General features: G+C 40.8%; 2 protein-coding genes across 7 annotated transcripts in view; one reads left to right on the forward strand and one right to left on the reverse strand.

Moving 5' to 3' along the window:
• LOC129480470 (zinc finger matrin-type protein 1-like) overlaps positions 1–19,040 on the forward strand; it is a 123,017-nt gene that overhangs the window by 4,227 nt on the left and 99,750 nt on the right. The gene's annotated exons all lie outside the window — the stretch shown is intronic.
• LOC129480465 (interferon-induced protein with tetratricopeptide repeats 1) lies at positions 6,603–18,028 on the reverse strand. Of its 2 annotated transcripts, XM_055274269.2 has the most exons (3): positions 17,848–17,948; positions 10,610–10,723; positions 6,603–8,320 (listed from the first exon to the last, which is right to left on the reverse strand). In XM_055274269.2, the coding sequence occupies exon 3, from the start codon at positions 8,230–8,232 to the stop codon at positions 6,886–6,888; it is 1,347 nt and encodes a 448-aa protein (XP_055130244.1). In that variant the 5' UTR covers positions 8,233–8,320; positions 10,610–10,723; positions 17,848–17,948; the 3' UTR covers positions 6,603–6,885. The 2 variants fall into 2 exon arrangements, with proteins under 2 accessions (XP_055130244.1, XP_055130242.1); XM_055274267.2 differs by lacking the exon at positions 10,610–10,723 and having other exon boundaries at positions 17,848–18,028.

A 19,040-nucleotide genomic window follows, 5' to 3' on the forward strand; every position in this document is an offset into this window, starting at 1 on the left:
GATTAGCTAAGGGGACTTCTAAGAGATCATCTCGGGCAGCATAAGTCTGGACTAATCTGTTGGCAGTCATGCTCAATTGGTTCCCCATCCTCTGGGAGAAAAGTGGCAGGGTTGAGGGCCACGCACATAGGTATTTGAAGCACTGGTCCCTCAAGGAGTAGCGCCTGGTATCTAAGTAGGCGGTTGTCTGATAGCCATAAACTTCCTTTGGCACCTAGTATGCCATTTACATCATGACTATCCAGACAGTGAGACCCTTTCCTTGTATTATTTTGATAGCCTCTGACACTAAGATGGCCACCACCACAACTACCCTTAAACAGTGAGGCCAGCCTTTTGCTACTATATCAATTTCCTTACTTAGGTATGCCACTGGTTGTGGGGTTGTCCCACAAGTCTGAGTAAGGACGCCAGGAGCTATTTCTGCTATCTCTGTGATGTTTAAAGAAAAGTTTCATCCTTTGGGAAGGCTTAAGGCTGGAGCTTGAGTTTGTTTCTTCCAATGCCCAGACTTCAGGGTTGATTCCCTTCTCAAGTAGGGGACAACAAATGGGTAACTTATTCCTCATATTCGTGTAGATAATAACTCCAGCTTTGGCTAATATATCCCTCCCTAATAAGGGTGTGGGACTTTCAGGCATAACAAGAAAGACATGTGAAAAGAGAAAAGTCTCCCAATTACAACTGAGGAGGTGGGAGAAATACCTGGTTACAGGCTGTCCCGGGATTCCTTGGATGGTAATGGACCTTGAGGACAGCTGTCCAGGACAGGAGATTAACACTGAGAAAGCTGCACCAGTGTCCAGGAAGAAGTCAATTTCCTGCCCCTCAATGGTTATACATACCCGGGGCTCAATGAGAGTGATGACATGAGCTGGCGCATGCCCCAGGCACCCTCAGTCCTGTTGTTGGATCATCTGGTTGGGGGCTTCTGTCCCAGAGAACCTTTGTCCTCTGGGGCAGTGTGCCTTCCAGTGATTGCTTTGGCATAGTGGACATGGGTGAGGGGGCAGCTTGTTTCTCATAGGATAATATTTTTTAAAGTGTCCTTGTAAACCACACTGATAACAAGCCCTACCGGGTGATTGGCCTGCTCCATTTTCTGTCCTCTCTGAACTATCAATGTTTGTTTGTCTGAGGGCCATGACTAAGGCTGTGGCCTTTCTCTGATCTCGCTTTTCCTTTTCGGCCTGTTCCTCTTGGTCCCTATTATAGAACACCAAGGTTGCCAGGTTTAATAATGCCTCCAAATTTTGTTCAGGGCCCAGGGCTTGCTTTTGGAGCTTTCTCCTGATATCTGCAGCTGATTGGGTAATAAACTGATATTTTAGAATCAGTTGACCCTCTAGTGATTCAGGTTGACAGGGGAGTATATTTTCTTAAGGCCTCCCGTAGCTGCTCGAGGAAGGGAGAAGGATTTTCTTCCTTTCCCTTAGTTATGGTGGACGTCATTGAATAATTCATGGGCTTTTTCCTAATTCTCCTTAGTCCTTCTAGAACACAAGTCAACAGATGTTTATGACTCCAGTCCCCATGATCTGAGTTGAGGTCCCAGTGGGGATCCATACTGGGGATGGCTTGCTGACCAGTAGGGAATTTGTCCCTTTCTTGGGCTGTCATTCTATCATTTACCTGACTAAGATACCAGGTATCTCCAAACTCTCAGGCTGCAGCTAAAGCCACATTCTTTTCATTAAAGGCCAGGGTTTGATCTACCACTAGCATGACATCTCTCCAAGTGAGATAGAAGGTTTGCCCTAGGCCCTGTAGGACATCTGTGTACCTATCAGGATCATCTGAAAACTTCCCCAGGTCTGCCTTGATCTGCTTTAAATCAGAGAGGGAGCAGGGGACATATACTTGGGTTGGGCCAAATTCCTCTCCCCCTACAGCTTGAAGGGGACATAACCGATAGCCCGGGGGGTTTTGTGGTCCTTTGGAGATTTCTTTGCTTATTTCCTTCTGGGCAGGGAAGATTAGAGGAGGCTTATCATTAATAGGAAGGGGAGCTATAGGGAGGCTAGGATATGGGGATAAGCTGAAAGGTCCTCCTGTGGGATGTAAATTGCAAGCTTTGCATAGTTGTGTATTTTCCTTCAATGAAAAGAAAGCTTGGACATAAGGTATTTCACTCCATTTGCCTTCCCTCTTGCAGAAAATGTCAAGCTGCAGGATAGTATTGTAATTTATACTTCCCTCAGGTGGCCATTTTTCCCCATCAGAGAGAGAATATTGGGGCCAGGCCATAGCACAGAAAAAAGTGAGCCACCTCTTTTTCAGGGTTTGTAGGTCAAATTGGTCCCAATGGCTTAGGATTCATTTCAAGGGTAAGCCTGCTGATGCCTGAGTGTTTTCCATCTGAAAGACAAAACCGCCCGTGGTTTTGGTTTGTTTGTTTCTTCCCCTGCCCAAGAACCCGCAACAGTCCCTGGACCCTGCTGATCAGAATAGTTGCACTCACCAACGCAGCAGCAGAAACACCTCTTGCCCAAGAACCTGCAGTGGTCCCTGGACCCTGCTGATTGGAATAGTTGCGCTCACCGACGCAGCAGCAGAAACACTAGTTTTCCTCCTAGACCACAAGGAGGACCGAGGAAGGTCGGATTTAGTGGCTCTTACCTATGCATTCTTGAAAACCTGCACCCTTGCCAGTCCTCCTAGACCACAAAGAGGACCGAGAAAAATCAGATTTAGTGGCCCTTACCAACGCATTCTGTAAAACCTGTTAGAGTCCTAAGCATTCTCCTGTTAGTATTGGGACCTTACCCGTGTCCCATAAAGATGTTATGCCCTAAAAATGAAGTAGAGGGCCACATCCTGAGGGAGGGAAGGGATCTCCAGAGTTGGTAGAGTAATGCCTTTTGTCTTCATTTATATGAAGAGGAAGGATACAATTTCTGAGGCTCCCCATATTCTAGCTTCAGGAATAGGTTTTGTTAGGCCTGCTTGTCTGAGGAGGGATCCTAAAATTCCAGATAGTCCCCCATACGATGGGGCTTTGGGCAAAAATTATGTCTTTCTCATTGGTGAGCCCAGGTGCCTAAAGAAGGTAACAGAGTCGAGAAGTTTATACTAGAAATCATTCTTATAGGAGAAACTAGAAAAGCACCAGAGACAGGGAGTGGTTTTTAGAAGCGGGACTAGCCTCGGAGAAGAGAGGCAAGAGAAAGTTTGTCTGGCAGGCATTAGGACCCAGGAGGCAAGGGTTAGGGTAGATAGAATAGATGAGCGAGTCTCGCTTGGGTGACATGACTGAGAGTTCTGCTCATGGCTGCAGGGTCAACGAACTTGTTGTCAGGACCCTGGAGCTGAATGGCTTTCCTCCCTGTCGACCCTCAGTTCAGCCCAGAAGTACAGGAATAGTGGAAGCTGGTTCCAGGCAAAGCAACGCTCCCAACTCCGAAGAGTTGGGGGTTGTTAGAGAGCCCTTTCCCAGAAAGCCTGACACCTGTGTCTTTAGTCTGGCGGCCGCACTAGTCGCTTTTAACGGGTCAACAGGTGCCCAGTGTTTAGCCCCCAAATTCTAAGGAAAAATAGGATGGAATAGCAAGTGAAAGGGGTCCAATGGTACTCACCGCTTGGCGATAGGCGATAGTCCCTTGGTCGTCGCCAAAATGTGTCCGGAATTGGTTCCTTCCAGTAGGTTCTTGGTATCGCTGACTTCAAGAATGAAGCTGCAGCCCCTCGCAGTGAGTGTTACAGTTCTTAAAGATGGTGTGTCCAGAGTTTGTTCCTTTTGATGTTCAGCTGTGTCCAGAGTTTCTTCCTTCTGGTGGGTTCGTGGTCTTGCTGACTTCAGGAGTGAAGCTGCAGACCTTCGCAGTGAGTGTTACAGCTCTTAAAGGTGGCGTATCTGGAGTTGTTTTTTCCTCCTGGTGGGTTCGTGGTCTCGCTGGCTTCAGGAGTGAAGCCGTAGACCTTTGTGGTGAGTGTTACAGCTCATAAAGGCAGTGCGGACCCAAAGAGTGAGCAGCAGCAAGATTTATCACGAAGAGCGAAAGAACAAAGCTTCCACAGCATGGAAGGGGACCTGAGCGGGTTGCCACTGCTGGCTCAGGTGGCCTGCTTTTATTCCCTTATTTGGCCCCACCCACATCCTGCTGATTGGTCCATTTTACAGAGAGCTGATTGGTCCATTTTACAGAGTGTGGATTGGTCTGTTTTACAATCCTTTACCTAGACAGAAAAGTTCTCCAAGTCCCCACCCAACCCAGAAGCCCAGCCGGCTTCACCTCTCAATGGGATGATCTGTTGGTGATGGGATGATCTGTTCAGCAAACCACCATGGCACATGTTTACCTATGTAACAAACCTGAACATCCTGCACATGTACCCTTGAATTTAAAATAAAAGTTGAAGCAAAAAATGTATTTCCAACGAAAATTTACCATTTGATGTGAGATGTGCCATAATCTCTGTCCTACCTTCTTAAGGACACTGGATGAAATCAATATCTACTGGAAAGAGTAAAAATATTAAATAATTGAAGCAAAATGGATTGGAAGCCCAAAATTTGGAGATTTTCTTGGGGTGCTCTGTGGTAGTAAGAATAATGACCCCCCCCACATCGTATCCATGGCCAAGTCTCCAGAACCTATGAACATGCTACTTTACATAGCAAAAGGGACTTTGCAGATGTTATTAAGTCAAGGATTTGGGGATGGGGCGATTATTCTGGATCATGCAGGTGGACCTGGTGCGTCCTTAGAAGAAAGAGGCGAAAGAGTCAGAGGAGAGAAGGAGATGTGAAGAAGGAAGCAGAGAGAGAGAGAGATTTGAGGCTACTACACTGTTGGTTTTTTTTTTTTTTTTTTTTTTTTGAGACAGAGTCTCGCTCTGTCGCCCGGGCTGGAGTGCAGTGGCGCAATCTCGGCTCACTGCAAGCTCCGCCTCCCGGGTTCACGCCATTCTCCTGCCTCAGCCCACTGTTGGTTTTTAAGATGGATGAAATTCAGGCAGCCTCTGGAAGCTGGAAAAGGCTATCTGCCTAGAGCCTCCGGAGGAGTGTAGCTGCATCAATACCTTGACTTTGGCTCATTGAAACCCATTTCAGACTTCTGACCTCCAGAACTGTAAGAAAATAAATCTATGAAATTTTAAGTCACCAAGTTTGTGGTAATTTGTTACAGCCACTAAAGGAAACTAGTATATTCTCCCCTAAAACGTATACAAGAATGAAAGATCAATAACATTGCTTCTTTATTTTTTCCTTCTTATTATTTGTTGTGCCTTGCCTTTCAATAAAATGTGATTATTCATAATCAAAGGTGATTGTTACCCATGATCTCTGATTTAGCAACATTTTCATGTAATATTTCTTGATTTAACTAGATTAATATCAGCAAATGACTTAGTAAATAGTGCTTCAAATGAAATGGCATAAAACAAGATAAACTCCTTGGAACCCTTTCACATTGAATTAAACTTAAAACATCTTCATGAAGAAAACTAACCTTTAATTGACTGTGTACTGCTATCTGTGTCTCTCGCTAGATTGTAAACTGCATGAAGTTTGGGAAGAATATTTGCCTGTTTATTACAGTATTTTTGGTTTCTTGCACGGGAAGCTATTTATTGATAGTGTTGACATAAAATCACAAGCTGTATACATTTGGAGAGAACTTTTTTTTTTGAGACAGGGTCTCATTCTATCACCCAGAATGGAATGCAGTGGCAAGATCTTGACACTGCAGCCTCGAACTCCCTGGCTCCAGCAATCCACTCACCTCAGCCTCCTGAGTAGCTGGAACTGAAGCTACAGGTGCATGCCACCACACCCAGCTAAGTTTTTGCATTTTTTGTAGAGATGGTTGATTTTGCCATTGCCCAGGCTGCTCTTGAACTCGTGGTTTCAGGTGATCTGCCTGCCTCGTCCCCTCGAAGTGCTGAGATTACAGGCATGAGCCACTGCAGCCTCCTCTCCTGCAACCTGCAGCTTGGGAAGTAGAGCCTACCACAGCAACCAAAAGCAGGCTCTTGGAGGAAGGGAGGGTATTACAGAAGTTTTATGGTTGGTGGATTGGCTAGACACACATATTTAACAGGTTATGGGGGGCTATGAATATTCATGAGGGGCAGTCACACAATAGTGGTATGTAAACATGTATGTTACATGCATTCTGTGTTCACTTTGTGGTGGAGACTTAACATTAAAATGCAGGAAAATTAGGCTTTCTATGTCAAAAGGTGAAACAAAGGACATAGAGGCATCCTGTGTGCAGCCTCCATGGACTGGTCAGAACCAGTCTGTGGGCGATGGTCACTTATCAGGAGGGAAGGCTGATCAGTTGTCATGTGGAAACTGCAAGAGGGGAGGGGAGTCTGGCCGTGGCATTAGGTGGAGTGAGCTAGGTGAAGTCAGCCAAGGAATGAGTCTTTGTTCTTTGTTTTCCATGGGTTTCTGTTTAACTCAGTGGAAAAAGTCCAATGGCAGTTAGCAAGGGAGGGAATATAATGAGGTGTGAATTATCTCTCATCTTGTCATGGTTGGGAAACTTAGTTTTTAAGGTTTCTGGGGTCTCCTTGGCCAAGAGGGTCTGTTCAGTTGGTGGAGGAGCTAAGGATTTTATTTTTATTTCACAATAAAATGAATGAATTAAACATTTACTGTAAGTCCAACGTTTTATTTCTTGCAAAGTTACCTAACATTTTTTCTCTACTACATAGCACTCATACAAATGATTTCTCTCTTTCTTGCATGCACACACACATTCTGTTTCACTAATTGTTGAACGCAACTAATATTTTATCAGATTTGAGTAATTATTCAAGAATTACATCATTACAGTGAATTATAATGTTTCTGAAAACAGTAAGCAGAAAAGATGATTAGTAAATGTTAGCATAAAATGAAATGAAATGTGAAAGTGGCTGATATCTGGGTGCCTAAGGACCTTGTCTCACAGAGTTCTCAAAGTCAGCAGCAGCCAGTCTCAGGGCCCGCTCATAGTACTCCAGGGCTTCATTCATATTTCCTTTCAATTTGTAGACGAACCCAAGGAGGCTCAAACTTTCCAGATCTAATGCATTTCTCTGAAGTTTCCTTAAAACCAATTTCTTCAAAGAATTGATACTTTTATCCCTTGCTAATGTTGCCTGTTCCATTTTTATAGCTTTTAAATAATGGATAATTGCATTGACATCAGATTTCTTTTGAAATTCCTGAAACCGACCATAGTGGAAATGTATGTCTTGCATTGTTTCTTCTACCACTGGTTTCATGCATAACACTTTTTGAAAAGTCTCTTCAGCTTTTCTGTGATTCCCTGCTTCTATATACATTCTTGCCAGGTCTAGATGAGCCACCTCAAATGTGGGCTTTTTTTCCACTGCAGATTCAAAATGAAATATGGCTGATCTTATCATTTTGTCTAGCTTTTCTCTATTCTGCCCTCTAGGCTGCCCTTTTGTAGCCTCCTTGATTTGGATCATTTGTGCCCTGTAGCAAAGCCCTATCTGGTGATGCAATAAGACAGAAGTGGGTGTTTCCTGCAAAGCCTTTTTTAATAACTCAAGAGCTTTATCCACTGAGCCTTTTCTTCGGTAAAACTTGGCTGCATATCGAAAGACATAGGTATGTGAGGACATGTTGGCCAGAGCTTCTTCAATGTACTTTTCTCCTTCAGCTTCCTGTCCTTCATCCTGAAGCTTCAGGGCAAGGAGAACCTTAATATATCCATTGTCTGGATTTAAACGGACAGCCTGCCTTAGGGGAAGCAAAGAAAATGGCCTGTAATATTTTGTGGCTAATTTAAAGCCATCCAGGCGATAGGCAGAGATTGCGTACCCAGCGCTGGATTCAGGGTTTTCAGGGTCCTCTTCAAGCACCTTTTCAAAGCAGGCCTTGGCCCGTTCATAATTCTTTCCTCCACACTTCAGCAAGGCCCATCCTTCCTCACAGTCTATTTCTGGACACTCCATTCTATAGCGGAAGGGATTTGAAAGCTTCTTGCAAATGTTCTCCACCTTGTCCAGGTAAGTCTGGGCTTCTGCCAGTCTGCCCATGTGGTAATACACCCAGGCAAAGTTGCCCCAGGTCACCAGACTCCTCACATTTGCTTGGTTGTCAGGTTCTTTCTGCATTAAGTCTTCAGCTTCTTTTAAGCTCTTCAGGGCTTCCTCATTCTGGCCTTTCAGGTGTTTCACATAGGCTAGGAGGTTGTGTATTCCCACACTGTATTTGGTGTCTAGGAATTCAATCTGATCTAAGACTCTGTTTTCTAAATCAGGCATTTCATCATCATCAATGGATAACTTCCATGTAAAGTGACATCTCAATTGCTCCAGACTATCCTTGACCTGATGATCATCACCATTTGTACTGTAAGAACAAAAACAGATTTTCTTTGTTAGGTGAGGAAGAGCTAAAAGAAAAAAGTCAGATAAAATACTTTGTATTTTAGTGCTTATCCTTGAAAGGATCAACTTACTTAGGTTTCATTAAAGTTAATGTATTTTTAAGTTATTCATGGACTGTCGATATTGTTTGCTTGGCTTCATATGCTGGCTAGAGCAATTTCCAGCCAAGTAACTATTCTGTACTTGTGAGTCCTATTTATAGAATGGAGATAATGATAGTATTTATCACACTGGGTTTGGTGAGGATTAATAAACTTATATGTGTAAAGCACTTAGAGCATATTATATGCTATATAAGAGTTTCTTATTTTAATATTAAGATAATTAGGACAGAGGTCGGTTAGAAATGCAGAACCTTAGGAAACATTGACTTTAGGACCTTACTATGCATGTAATGCAACAAATTAAGACCACATGAAAGAGATAATATTTGACCAGGGTTTTTTTTTTTTTGTCATTTCTTTACTTGGAAATAATTATAGATTCACGGAAAGTTGCAAAGACAGTATAGAGATCCAGTGTATCCTTCACCCAATTTCTCCAATGATTATATCTTACACAACTATAATACAGTAGTAGTTCAAGACTAGAAAATTGACATTGGTACAACAATGCTTTTGTATAGTGCTATGTCATTTTTTTCACATGAGCCTATGAGACCACCACTTTGATAAAGAAACGAAACTACTCTTCACTACCACGTCTCCCTCATATTACCCCTTTATGGTCACATCTGTCAACTCCTCACCTGTACTCCCCTAACCCTTGGTAACCACTAATTTGTTCTTCATCTCTGTAATTTTGTCATTTCAAGAATGTCATATAGGCTGGGTGTGGTGGCTCACACCTGTAATCCCAGCACTATGGGAGGCCAAGGCAGGCAGATCATTTGAGGGCAGGAGTTTGAGACCAGCTGCCCAACATGGTGAAATCCTGTCTCTACTAAAAATACAAAAAAAAAAAATTAGGTGGGCATGGTGGTGCCTGCCTGTAGTCCCAGCTACTTGGGAGGCTGAGGCAGGAGAATTGCTTGCACCTGAGAGGCAGAGGTTGCAGTGAGCTGAGATCGCGCCACTGCACTCTGGCCTAGGTAACAGAGAGAAACTCAGTCTCAAAAAAAAAAAAAAAAAAAGTCATCTAAATGGAGACTTTCATATAAAAGGATAGTTCAATATACAAAAATTAATCAACATGATATACCACATTAACAGAATGAAGGGAAAAAATACATGACCATCTCAATTGATGCAGGAAAAGCATTTGACAAAATTCAACACCCTTTATGAAAAAAACAACAGACTACAGACTACTAATACAGGGGAGCTATCTCAGCACAGTTAAAGCCATATATGAAAAACCTACAGCTAGTATCATATTCAGTGGTGAAAAAGGGAAAGCTTTTTCTCCACGATCAGGAATGAGGTAAGATGCTCCTTTCACCACTTCTATTCAACATGGTACTGGAAGTTCTAGTCAGAGCAATTAGGAATGAAAAAGAAATACAAGACATCCAAGTTGGAAAGGAAGAAGTAAGATTATCTCTGTTCACAAATGGCATAATTTTATATGTAGAAAATTCTAAGGATTCTACACATTAACAAATAAATTCAGCAAAATTGCAGGATACAAAATCTACACGAAAAATCAGTCATATTTCTATACAGTAACAATTTACAATTTAAAAATCCCAAAAGGAAATTAAGAAAACAATCCCATTTACAATAGCATCAAAAAGAATATAATATTTAGCAATAAACTTAATCGAGGAGGCAAAAGACTTGTACACTGGAAACTATAAGACTGCTGAAAGAAATTAAAGAAGCAATAAATAAATGGAAGGACATCCTTTGTTCGTGGATTAGAAGACATAATAGTAAGATGTCAATACTACCCAAAGTGATCTACAAATTCAACGCAATCTTAATAAAATCCCAATGGCATTTTTTGCAGAAATAGAAAAATTCAACCTAAAATTCATATGAAATGTCAAGGGATCTCAAATAGCTAAAGCAATCTTGAAAAGGAAGAACAAAATTGGATGTCTCATACTTTCTGATTTCAAAACTTACTACAAAGCTACAGTAATCACAACATTACAGCATTGGTATAAGGACAGATGTATAGACCAGTGAAATAGAACAGAAAGCCCTGAAAAAAACCCTTACTTATCTGGCTGTATTAGTTAGCTCAGAATGTCATAACTCAATATAACAGAGTGGGTATCTTAAACAACAGAAATTTATTTTCTTACAGTTCTGGAGGCTAGAAGTCCTAGATGAAGGTGACAACCAATTTGGTTCCTGGTAAGGAATTTCTTCCTGGATTGCAGACGGCTCCTTCTTGCTGCATCCTTAAGTGGCCTTTCCTCAGTGGCAGAGAGAGAGAGAGTGAGCTTTGGTGTCTAAGGACACCAGCTCTGTTGGATTAAGGCCTCGCTCTTACGATTTTATTTAACCTTTATTATCTGTTTTTAGACTCTATCTCCAAATAACAGTTCAACATAAGAGGGTTAAGACTTCAACATAAGAATTTGGGGCAGGAGTGGGTGGGGAGTGCACAATTTAGTCCATAACAATGGTGGAATGATTTTCAATAAGAATGACAAGACCATCTAATGGAGAAAGGATGGTCTTTTCAACAAATGGTGTGGGAAAGCTGGATATACGATGAAAAAGGGTAAAGTTGGACCCTTACTTTATGCCATATACAAAAATTAACTCAAAATGGATGAAAGACCTAAATGTAAGACCTAAAATTATAAAACTCAGAAGAAAGGAAAAAGCTTCACAACATTGGATTTGGCAATTGGCAATGATTTGTTAGATATGATACCAAAATCACAGGCAATAACAGTAAAAATAGTTAAGCTGGACTTCACCAAAATTAAAAACTTTTATGCATGGAAGGATACTATCAACAGAGTGATAAGACAAATCACAGAATGAAGGAAAATATTTGCAAATTATATATCTGATAAGGGATTAATATACAGAATAGATAAAGAACCTCTACAACTCAGCAATAAAAAACAAACAACTGATTAAAAAATGGGCAAAGGACTTAAATAGACATTTCCCAAAAGAAAATATACAATGGCCAATAAACATATGCAAAGATGCTCACTATCACTAATCAGTGAAATGCAAATAAAAACCACAATGAGATACCACTTCATGTCTGTTAGGTTGGCTATTATTAAAAAAAAAAAAAAACAGGAAATAACAAATATTGGTGAGAATCTGGAGAAATGTGCACTGCTAGTAGGAATGTAAAAGGGGGCAAGTGCTGTGAAAAATGGTAGGGTAATTCCTCAGAAAAATTAACCATAGAATTACCATTTCATCCAGCAATTCCACTTTTGGTTTTATACTCAAAAAGAAGTGAAAGCAGAGACTCAAGTAGATATTTATTTGTCCATATTCATAGCAGCATTATTCACATAGCAAAAGGTGGGAACAACTTAAGTGTTCATTGATGGATGAATGGATAAACAAAATGTGGTATATACATACAATGGAATATTCAGCCTTAAAAAAGAAAAGACATTGTGATACATGTTACAACATGGATAAACTCTGAAGGTATTATGTTAAGTGAAATAAGCCAGTCACAAAAGGACAATATTGTATGATTCAATTTATATAAGCTACCTAGAGTAGGCACATTCATAAAGACAGAAAGTAGAATAGTGATTTACAGGGACTAGGGTGCCAGGTCTGTCCCACAGACCCTGGCTGATGGATGAAATGAGTACTCAGACACAGGTATGCAGTGTAAGAGCAGCTAGGTGACTGCCTGGTTCTAGTGGCCAGAGAACTTCCCCGAGAAGCTGGAGCTGCTTACTTTTTTATTCAGTGCAGGCACAATGCCGAAAACCTGCAGCCAACACAACCTGTAGGGAATTAACATATATTGTTCCCCTTTCAGGGAACATCACGAATGTGGATGATTAAAGGTCAGTTCCTGGTCAACATAAATAAACAAGCCTGTTTAAGACACATTCCCCCACACTCCCTTGTAGCTACTCCTTGCCCTCTGCCTCAGGGTTATAGAACAGCTGCCTTCAGCTATTCTCCCCCAGGGCTCTGCAGAACCTTCTGACCTTTCAGAAGGCTTGCATTCTTTCCCTATAGTTTTTCCCATCACTCTGACTGATCCTCCACACTGGGGGAGGAAGGAATAGGAAATTATTGTTTAATGAGTACAGAGTTTCAGTTTAGGAAGATGAAAAATTTTTGGAGATGGATGGTGGTCATGGTTGCACAATAAAGTGAATGTATGTAATGTCATAGAACTGTACACTTAAAAATGGTTAAAATGGTGGATTTTATGTTATATATGTTTTACCATAATAAAACAGTTTATGATTTATTTATGGCAAAGGTCCTCCAAACAAAGTAAATAGAAAATAATAAAAACATGGAAAATGTTTGTAATACAGAGAAGATTCTCATCTGTAATATACAAAGTGTTTCTGTAAATTGGTATAGTTCAGCAGACCACTGGAAATCTATATGAACAGATAATTTGTAGAAGAGCAAATATAAATGGCCAATAAATATGAAAAAAATGCTCTGGATCAAGACAATGACTCATGCCTATAATCTTAGCACTTTGGGAGGCCAAGGCAGGAGATTTGCTTGAGGCCAGAAGTTTAAGATCAGTCTGGGCAACATAGTAAGACCCTGTCTCTATAAAAAGAAAAAAGATGCCCTAAGCCTCTAGCCATTAGAGAAATGCAAATTAAAGAAGCAATAATTTATAACTTTATTCCACTCAGATTGGCAAGAGTTTAAATGGATGAGGACACAATTTCTGAAGCCATCAATTATTATGGCCTTCAAGATCAATCTGATGAGTCATGAAAATTGATAGTAATTAAAATTAAAATTTTAATTTTAAAATCAAAATTAAAATTAATGATAGTCATTAAAATTACATTTCCTTCAACAAAGGAATTCCACTCCTCAGAATCTATCTCCCAGGAAAAAATAACCAGTACATAAGGATGTATGCTTAAGAATATTCATTACCAACACTGTATATATTAGCAACAAACTGGAAATATTAATAGGGAATGGTTAAATAAATTAAGGTATATCTATACCATAGAATATTATGTAGCCACTAGACTACATGAATTAGATCAAAACTAGTTGAGTTTGATGGACTTTCATAATATACAGTTAATCAAGAAAAGTGAATTGTAAAGAAGTGTCCAAAACACGACCCTATTTTATGAAGAACCAAATCCTTATATATTTGTATGTATGTGATTACTCATGTATGGAGAAATCCATATAAGTATACTTACAGCTCATCAACAAAAAGATAAGCAACCCAACTTAAAAATGGGCAAAGGACTTGAGTAGACAATTCTCCAAAGAAGAATCACAAAGGACTAGCAAACACATGAAAAGATGCTCAACATCAGTAGCCACTAGAAAAATGCTAACCAAAACCATGAGATATCACTTCTCACCCAGTAAGTTGGCCACAATAATAATTTTAAAAAAGGAGAATAGGTGAACAAGTATTGACAGGTGCTATGGTTTGGATAGTTTGATTGTCCCCACCAAATCTCCCACTGAAATTTGATCTCTAGTGTCACAATTTTGGAGGTAGGGCCTAGTGGGATGTGTTTGGATCATAGAGGTATGTCTCTCATGAATGACCTGGTGCCATTCTAGTAGTAGTGAGTGAATTCTCATTGTTGTGAGACTGGATTGGTTCTTGGGGGAATGGATTAATCCTTTGAGAATGGGTTGTTTATAACGTCAGGATGCCCCCTGGGTTTAGACCCTGTTTGTATGTGCTTCCCCTTTGACCTTCTCCAGTGTGTTTTGACACAGCACCAAAACCCTCACCAGAAGCTGAGAAGTTGCCAGCACCATACTTCTTGTATGGCCTGTGGAACTGTGAGCTAAATAAACCTTTTTTCTTTAGAAATTGCCCAGCCTCAGGTATTCTTCTATAGCAACACAAAAAGGACTAAGACAATAAGGATGTGGAGAAATTGAAACCTTCATACATTGCTGGTGGGAATGTAAAATGATGCAGCTGCTGTGGAAAACAATGTGGTGGTCCCTCAATAAGTTAAACATAATATTACCATATGACACATTCCTGGGTATACAATCCTGGATGTTCCACATCTGGATATATACTTAAGATACTTAAAAACAGGTGTTCAAATAAAAACTTGCACACACATGTTCATGGCAGCGCTATTCATAATGGCCAAAAAATGGAAACAACCCAAATGTTCACCAACTGATGGATAGAAAAATGTAATATATCCATAAAGTGGAATATTATGTAGCCATAAAAAGGAATGAAGTACTGATACATGACACAGCATGGATAAATCTTGACAACACTACACTAAATGAAAAAAACTGATCCAAAAGGTCACTGTTGTATTTTTTTTTTTTCCTAATTTGGTCTTGAGGTCTCTCTTGTGACAGTGGCTACAATCTACAGCCCTGCCTTGAAAGAGCTCCAGGATATTTGGTCATGGATATTTACAATGTGCCTTTCTTGGGATACTTCTTTATTTTGATGAACAGCCTAATGCCTAAGCATCAGATCTATGTCTAGGTTTCCCCTTTTATAAGAAACTTGTTTATAGTGGGCAGATGCCCTTGTGGCTCTTGCCTCACCTGTGTTTAGTTTATTTCTACTGAGACAGCCACTCTCTCAGAAAGCCATGACCAGTAAAGAAGTTGGGTTTGAGTGTGTTGGTCAGGTGAAATACAAAGGAGGCAATTGAAAAAAATAGTATGTGAAATAACAGAAGCAGCTTATTACTTACAGATCCAGAGAGAAGAGGGCAATATGCCTTGCTGGGCCAATGGGAAAGGGGGAGCCATTGAGGACATGCCTTCTCAACCAGCGAGTGGGGAATGTGGGCCCAAGCCTTTATGGGACGCCAGGGCGTTACCTAGGTGGGTTTCCTGTGGAGAGTTCTATTTGGTGGGTTTAGAGCAAGCAGGTGCAAGTTTTGCCAAGGGGTCATGCCGTGACTGAGAGGTGGTCACTGCAGCACATCTGCCTGGTCCATGTGGGGTGGGGGTGGGGTCAGTGGGGGCAAGTCAAATAGGTCATACCCTGCTATGCTATAGGGAAGTGGTCACCAGGAGGTAGTTATATAAAGCAGATATCTGGATCAATCACATTGAGGAACTGGAAAAAGGTGGAGAAGTAGAAACTGTCTTAAGGGTGACTGAGCCCTGCTTCTGGAATGAGAAAGTCCAACTTAATATTCAAAAAGGGATGCTTAGGAAATATAAAATTATAAAAATTCATTATAGCCACATAGTATGTGTTTCCAATTATATGAAATATCCACAATAGGCAAATCCATAGAGACAGAAAGCAGATTAACAGTTGCTGGGGCCTGGGGAAAGAGGCCAGTAGGGAGTGACTGCTTAATGGCTATGGAGTTTCTCCACATAGCGAGAAAAATGTTCTTGAACTAGATAGTGATGATGATTGCATAGTAGTATCATGAATATACTAAATACTACTAAATTGTATACTTTAAAGTAATTAAAATGATAAATTTTATTTTACATGTATTTTATCACAATAAAAAATCACACTGCTAACCTGAATAAAATTCTACAAATTATATATATATATATTTTTTTTTCTGTAGTACATGTTGACATAAACATAAAAGCAAATGAGTTTGCCATATGAAATAATCACATGAGCCCCCACTGGCACCTTTTGGGAAACATTGATTTAAAGGTTTAATGAAATATCATTGAATGTAGAGATCCTGGTCCATATTCAAAGCTACCACTTATTGTCTGTGTGATCTTAACATTTCTAAATCTAATATTCCTTATTGTAAAATCAGGATCATACAGCCATGCACTGCATAATGATATTTTAGTCCACAAAGGACCACATATTTGGTGGTGGTCCTATAAGATTTTAATGCCACATTTTTGCTGTACCATTTCTATGTTTCAATATGTTTAGATAAACAAATACTTGCCATTGTGTTGCAGCTGCCTATAGTATTCAGTACAGTAACATGCTGCACAGGTTTATAGCCTAGGTGTGTAGTAGGCTATACTGTCTAGGTTTGATAGTTGCATAATGATGAAATTGCCTAACAGCTAAATTTCTCAGAGTGTATCCCCATTGTTACACGATGCATGACTGTGTAAGTACCTGCCTCATAAGTATCTTTTGAGAATTAAATGGAATAATTTACATAACACTTTTAGAAGCCAGGCTGGCACTTAATAAGAATTCAGGAAGTGATAACTACCTTTATAACATTTAATATTATTATTATTTTAATTATCAGTACCAACTCCATCTGTTTACAGAGGAGGGTTCATCATAGGCCTGTAATGTGCATTTTCTGGAATTTTTACCCTTCAAAATTTTGCCCACTGGAGCACTGAGGGAAAAATTTACAAATCAGTATTAAGTAATGGTTTTTTTTTTTTTTTGAGACAGACGTCCTACTCTGTTGCCCAGGCTGGAGTGCAGTGGTGCAATCTCAGCTCACTGCAACTTCCGCCTCCCGGGTTCAAGCGATTCTCCTGCCTCAGCCTCCCGAGTAGCTGGGACTACAGGCATGTGCTACCATGCCCAAATTTTTGTATTTTTAGTAGAGATGGGGTTTCACCATGTTGGCCAGGATGGTCTCCAACTCCTGACCTCAGGTGATCTGCTCACCTTGGCCTCCCAAAGTGCTGGGATTACAAGCGTGAGCCACCTCTCCCGGCCTAAGTAATGGTTTTTAAATCAGCTGAGAAATTCCCACATTAGGCCCTTTAGGTAAGGAAGATACGGATCTTCCCAAGCAGATGTGGATCATCTTCAGTCAAGGATGTACCAAGAGCCTGGAGTTTCCAGGGAAGAGGCAATCTGTTTATCTTAAGCTCAGTCTGATTGAGAAAACCTGTTGTAAGAGGCCAGCAGTGCAGAAAGTGAGACCAGAAGCCTATGGAGGAAGGCTGTGAGCTTTTCCTACCACATCTCCACTCTATTACCCACAAGACATCAGAGAGGCTGCAAGACTGAGGCTTTCACATTCTTGTGGGTCCTGCTTTTTCTCTGGTAAAGAACCCGCAGAAAGCAATGCCTCTACTCAGACAAGCTGTCCATTCCTTCCCCAGATCAGACAGAAGTGAATCTGATGGGAAAGAATCTCTCAGATTGGAATCATTTTCTCTCTTCCTGCAAAACTCTTTTCCCATTTCCCTCCCCTTCTTTGGGCTATAGCATGAGGTAAGCTTCCTCAAGTTCATGCTAACAAACATAAAAATGCATTAATTAAACAATTTATGTATGTGTGAACGTGCACACACATGCATGCACACATTCAGTCCATATGCAGATACTCAAATTGAGGAATTAGAAAACCTGACCTCACTGAGACCTAACCTGTTGAAATAGTATTTAATTACCATTTTTTCAAAAACTTTAGACATTATGGCAGAGAAGCAAAGAAATCCTTACCTCATGGTTGCTGTGAATTAGGCAGCCTTTCTGCAGGGTTTTGCTTAGCCAGGCTCCTCCGAGATCTGGCTATTCTGTCTTGTGGATTTTCAGTTACGTTTAAACCCCAAGACAGGGTTATATAAGGGAGCTAGACAGCAGCCAATGGTGTAAGCTATGGGTGTGTCCTTGCAAGTTGGAAACCTCGGGAAACCGAAAGGAGAAAGTGAAACTAAAGCTAGCTGAATTCCTGCTGGGGGGAGGCGGGGAATGAAACTTTGTTTCTATTTTGATAAAACAGATAAACTGCAGACCTGCAACCATAGATGTTTCTAGTGCTGCAGAAACCCAATGACTGGCCAGCATTTGGAAACAGATTCGTGTCCTCCCTAAAGAACATCAGTCCATTGTTCCCTATTGTGGCAGTTGGTGGCTGGATTCTGGATGAATACACAGAAAAAGGAGAATTGAAGGAGATAGCTCTATTTTCAGTTTCTGTATTTAGAAGGAACCTACTATCAAATATAAAAATCTACTCTTAATTAATTGAGTAACAAGGCTTTTGGTTGCTACTTTTGGTTTCAGCTTGACGGAAATAAGCAACCGATCTGGTTTAGGAATGAAGGAAAGAGGCCAATACCTAGAAAGCCTTCTAACCCTTGATGACTTAAGCAGGAGGTAAAAGCAAGGAGGTATGGTTTGAAATAGCCCTCTATTGCTCCAGCATGGACACTGTCATTCTGAATCAAATTCCAGTACAACCTCAACTACAGTTCATGGAATTTGAGTTTAAATAGTTAGCAACTACCTGGCACATAGAAGCATGCAAATAAGTGGTGACTATTATTATTATTATTATTTTCAGTCATCAAGTTAAAAATAATGATTCTTGGCTGGGCGCGGTGGCTTATGCCTGTAATCCCAGCACTTTGGGAGGCCGAGGTGGGCGGATGAGGAGGTCAGGAGATGGAGACCATCCTGGCCAACATGGTGAAACCCCGTCTCTACTAAAATACAAAAAATTAGCCGGGCATGGTGGTGCGCGCCTGTAATCCCACCTACTGGAGAGGCTGAGGCAGGGGAATTGCTTGAATCTGGGAGGCAGAGGTTGCAGTGAGCCAAGATCGCACAACTGCACTCCAGTCTGGCGACAGAGCGAGACTCCGTCTAAAAAAAATAAATAAATAAAAAATAAAAAATTGTTGTCCAGGTGC

The sequence above is a fragment of the Symphalangus syndactylus genome, chromosome 4, assembly GCF_028878055.3.
Source record: "Symphalangus syndactylus isolate Jambi chromosome 4, NHGRI_mSymSyn1-v2.1_pri, whole genome shotgun sequence".
Classification (NCBI taxonomy): Eukaryota; Metazoa; Chordata; class Mammalia; order Primates; family Hylobatidae; genus Symphalangus; species Symphalangus syndactylus.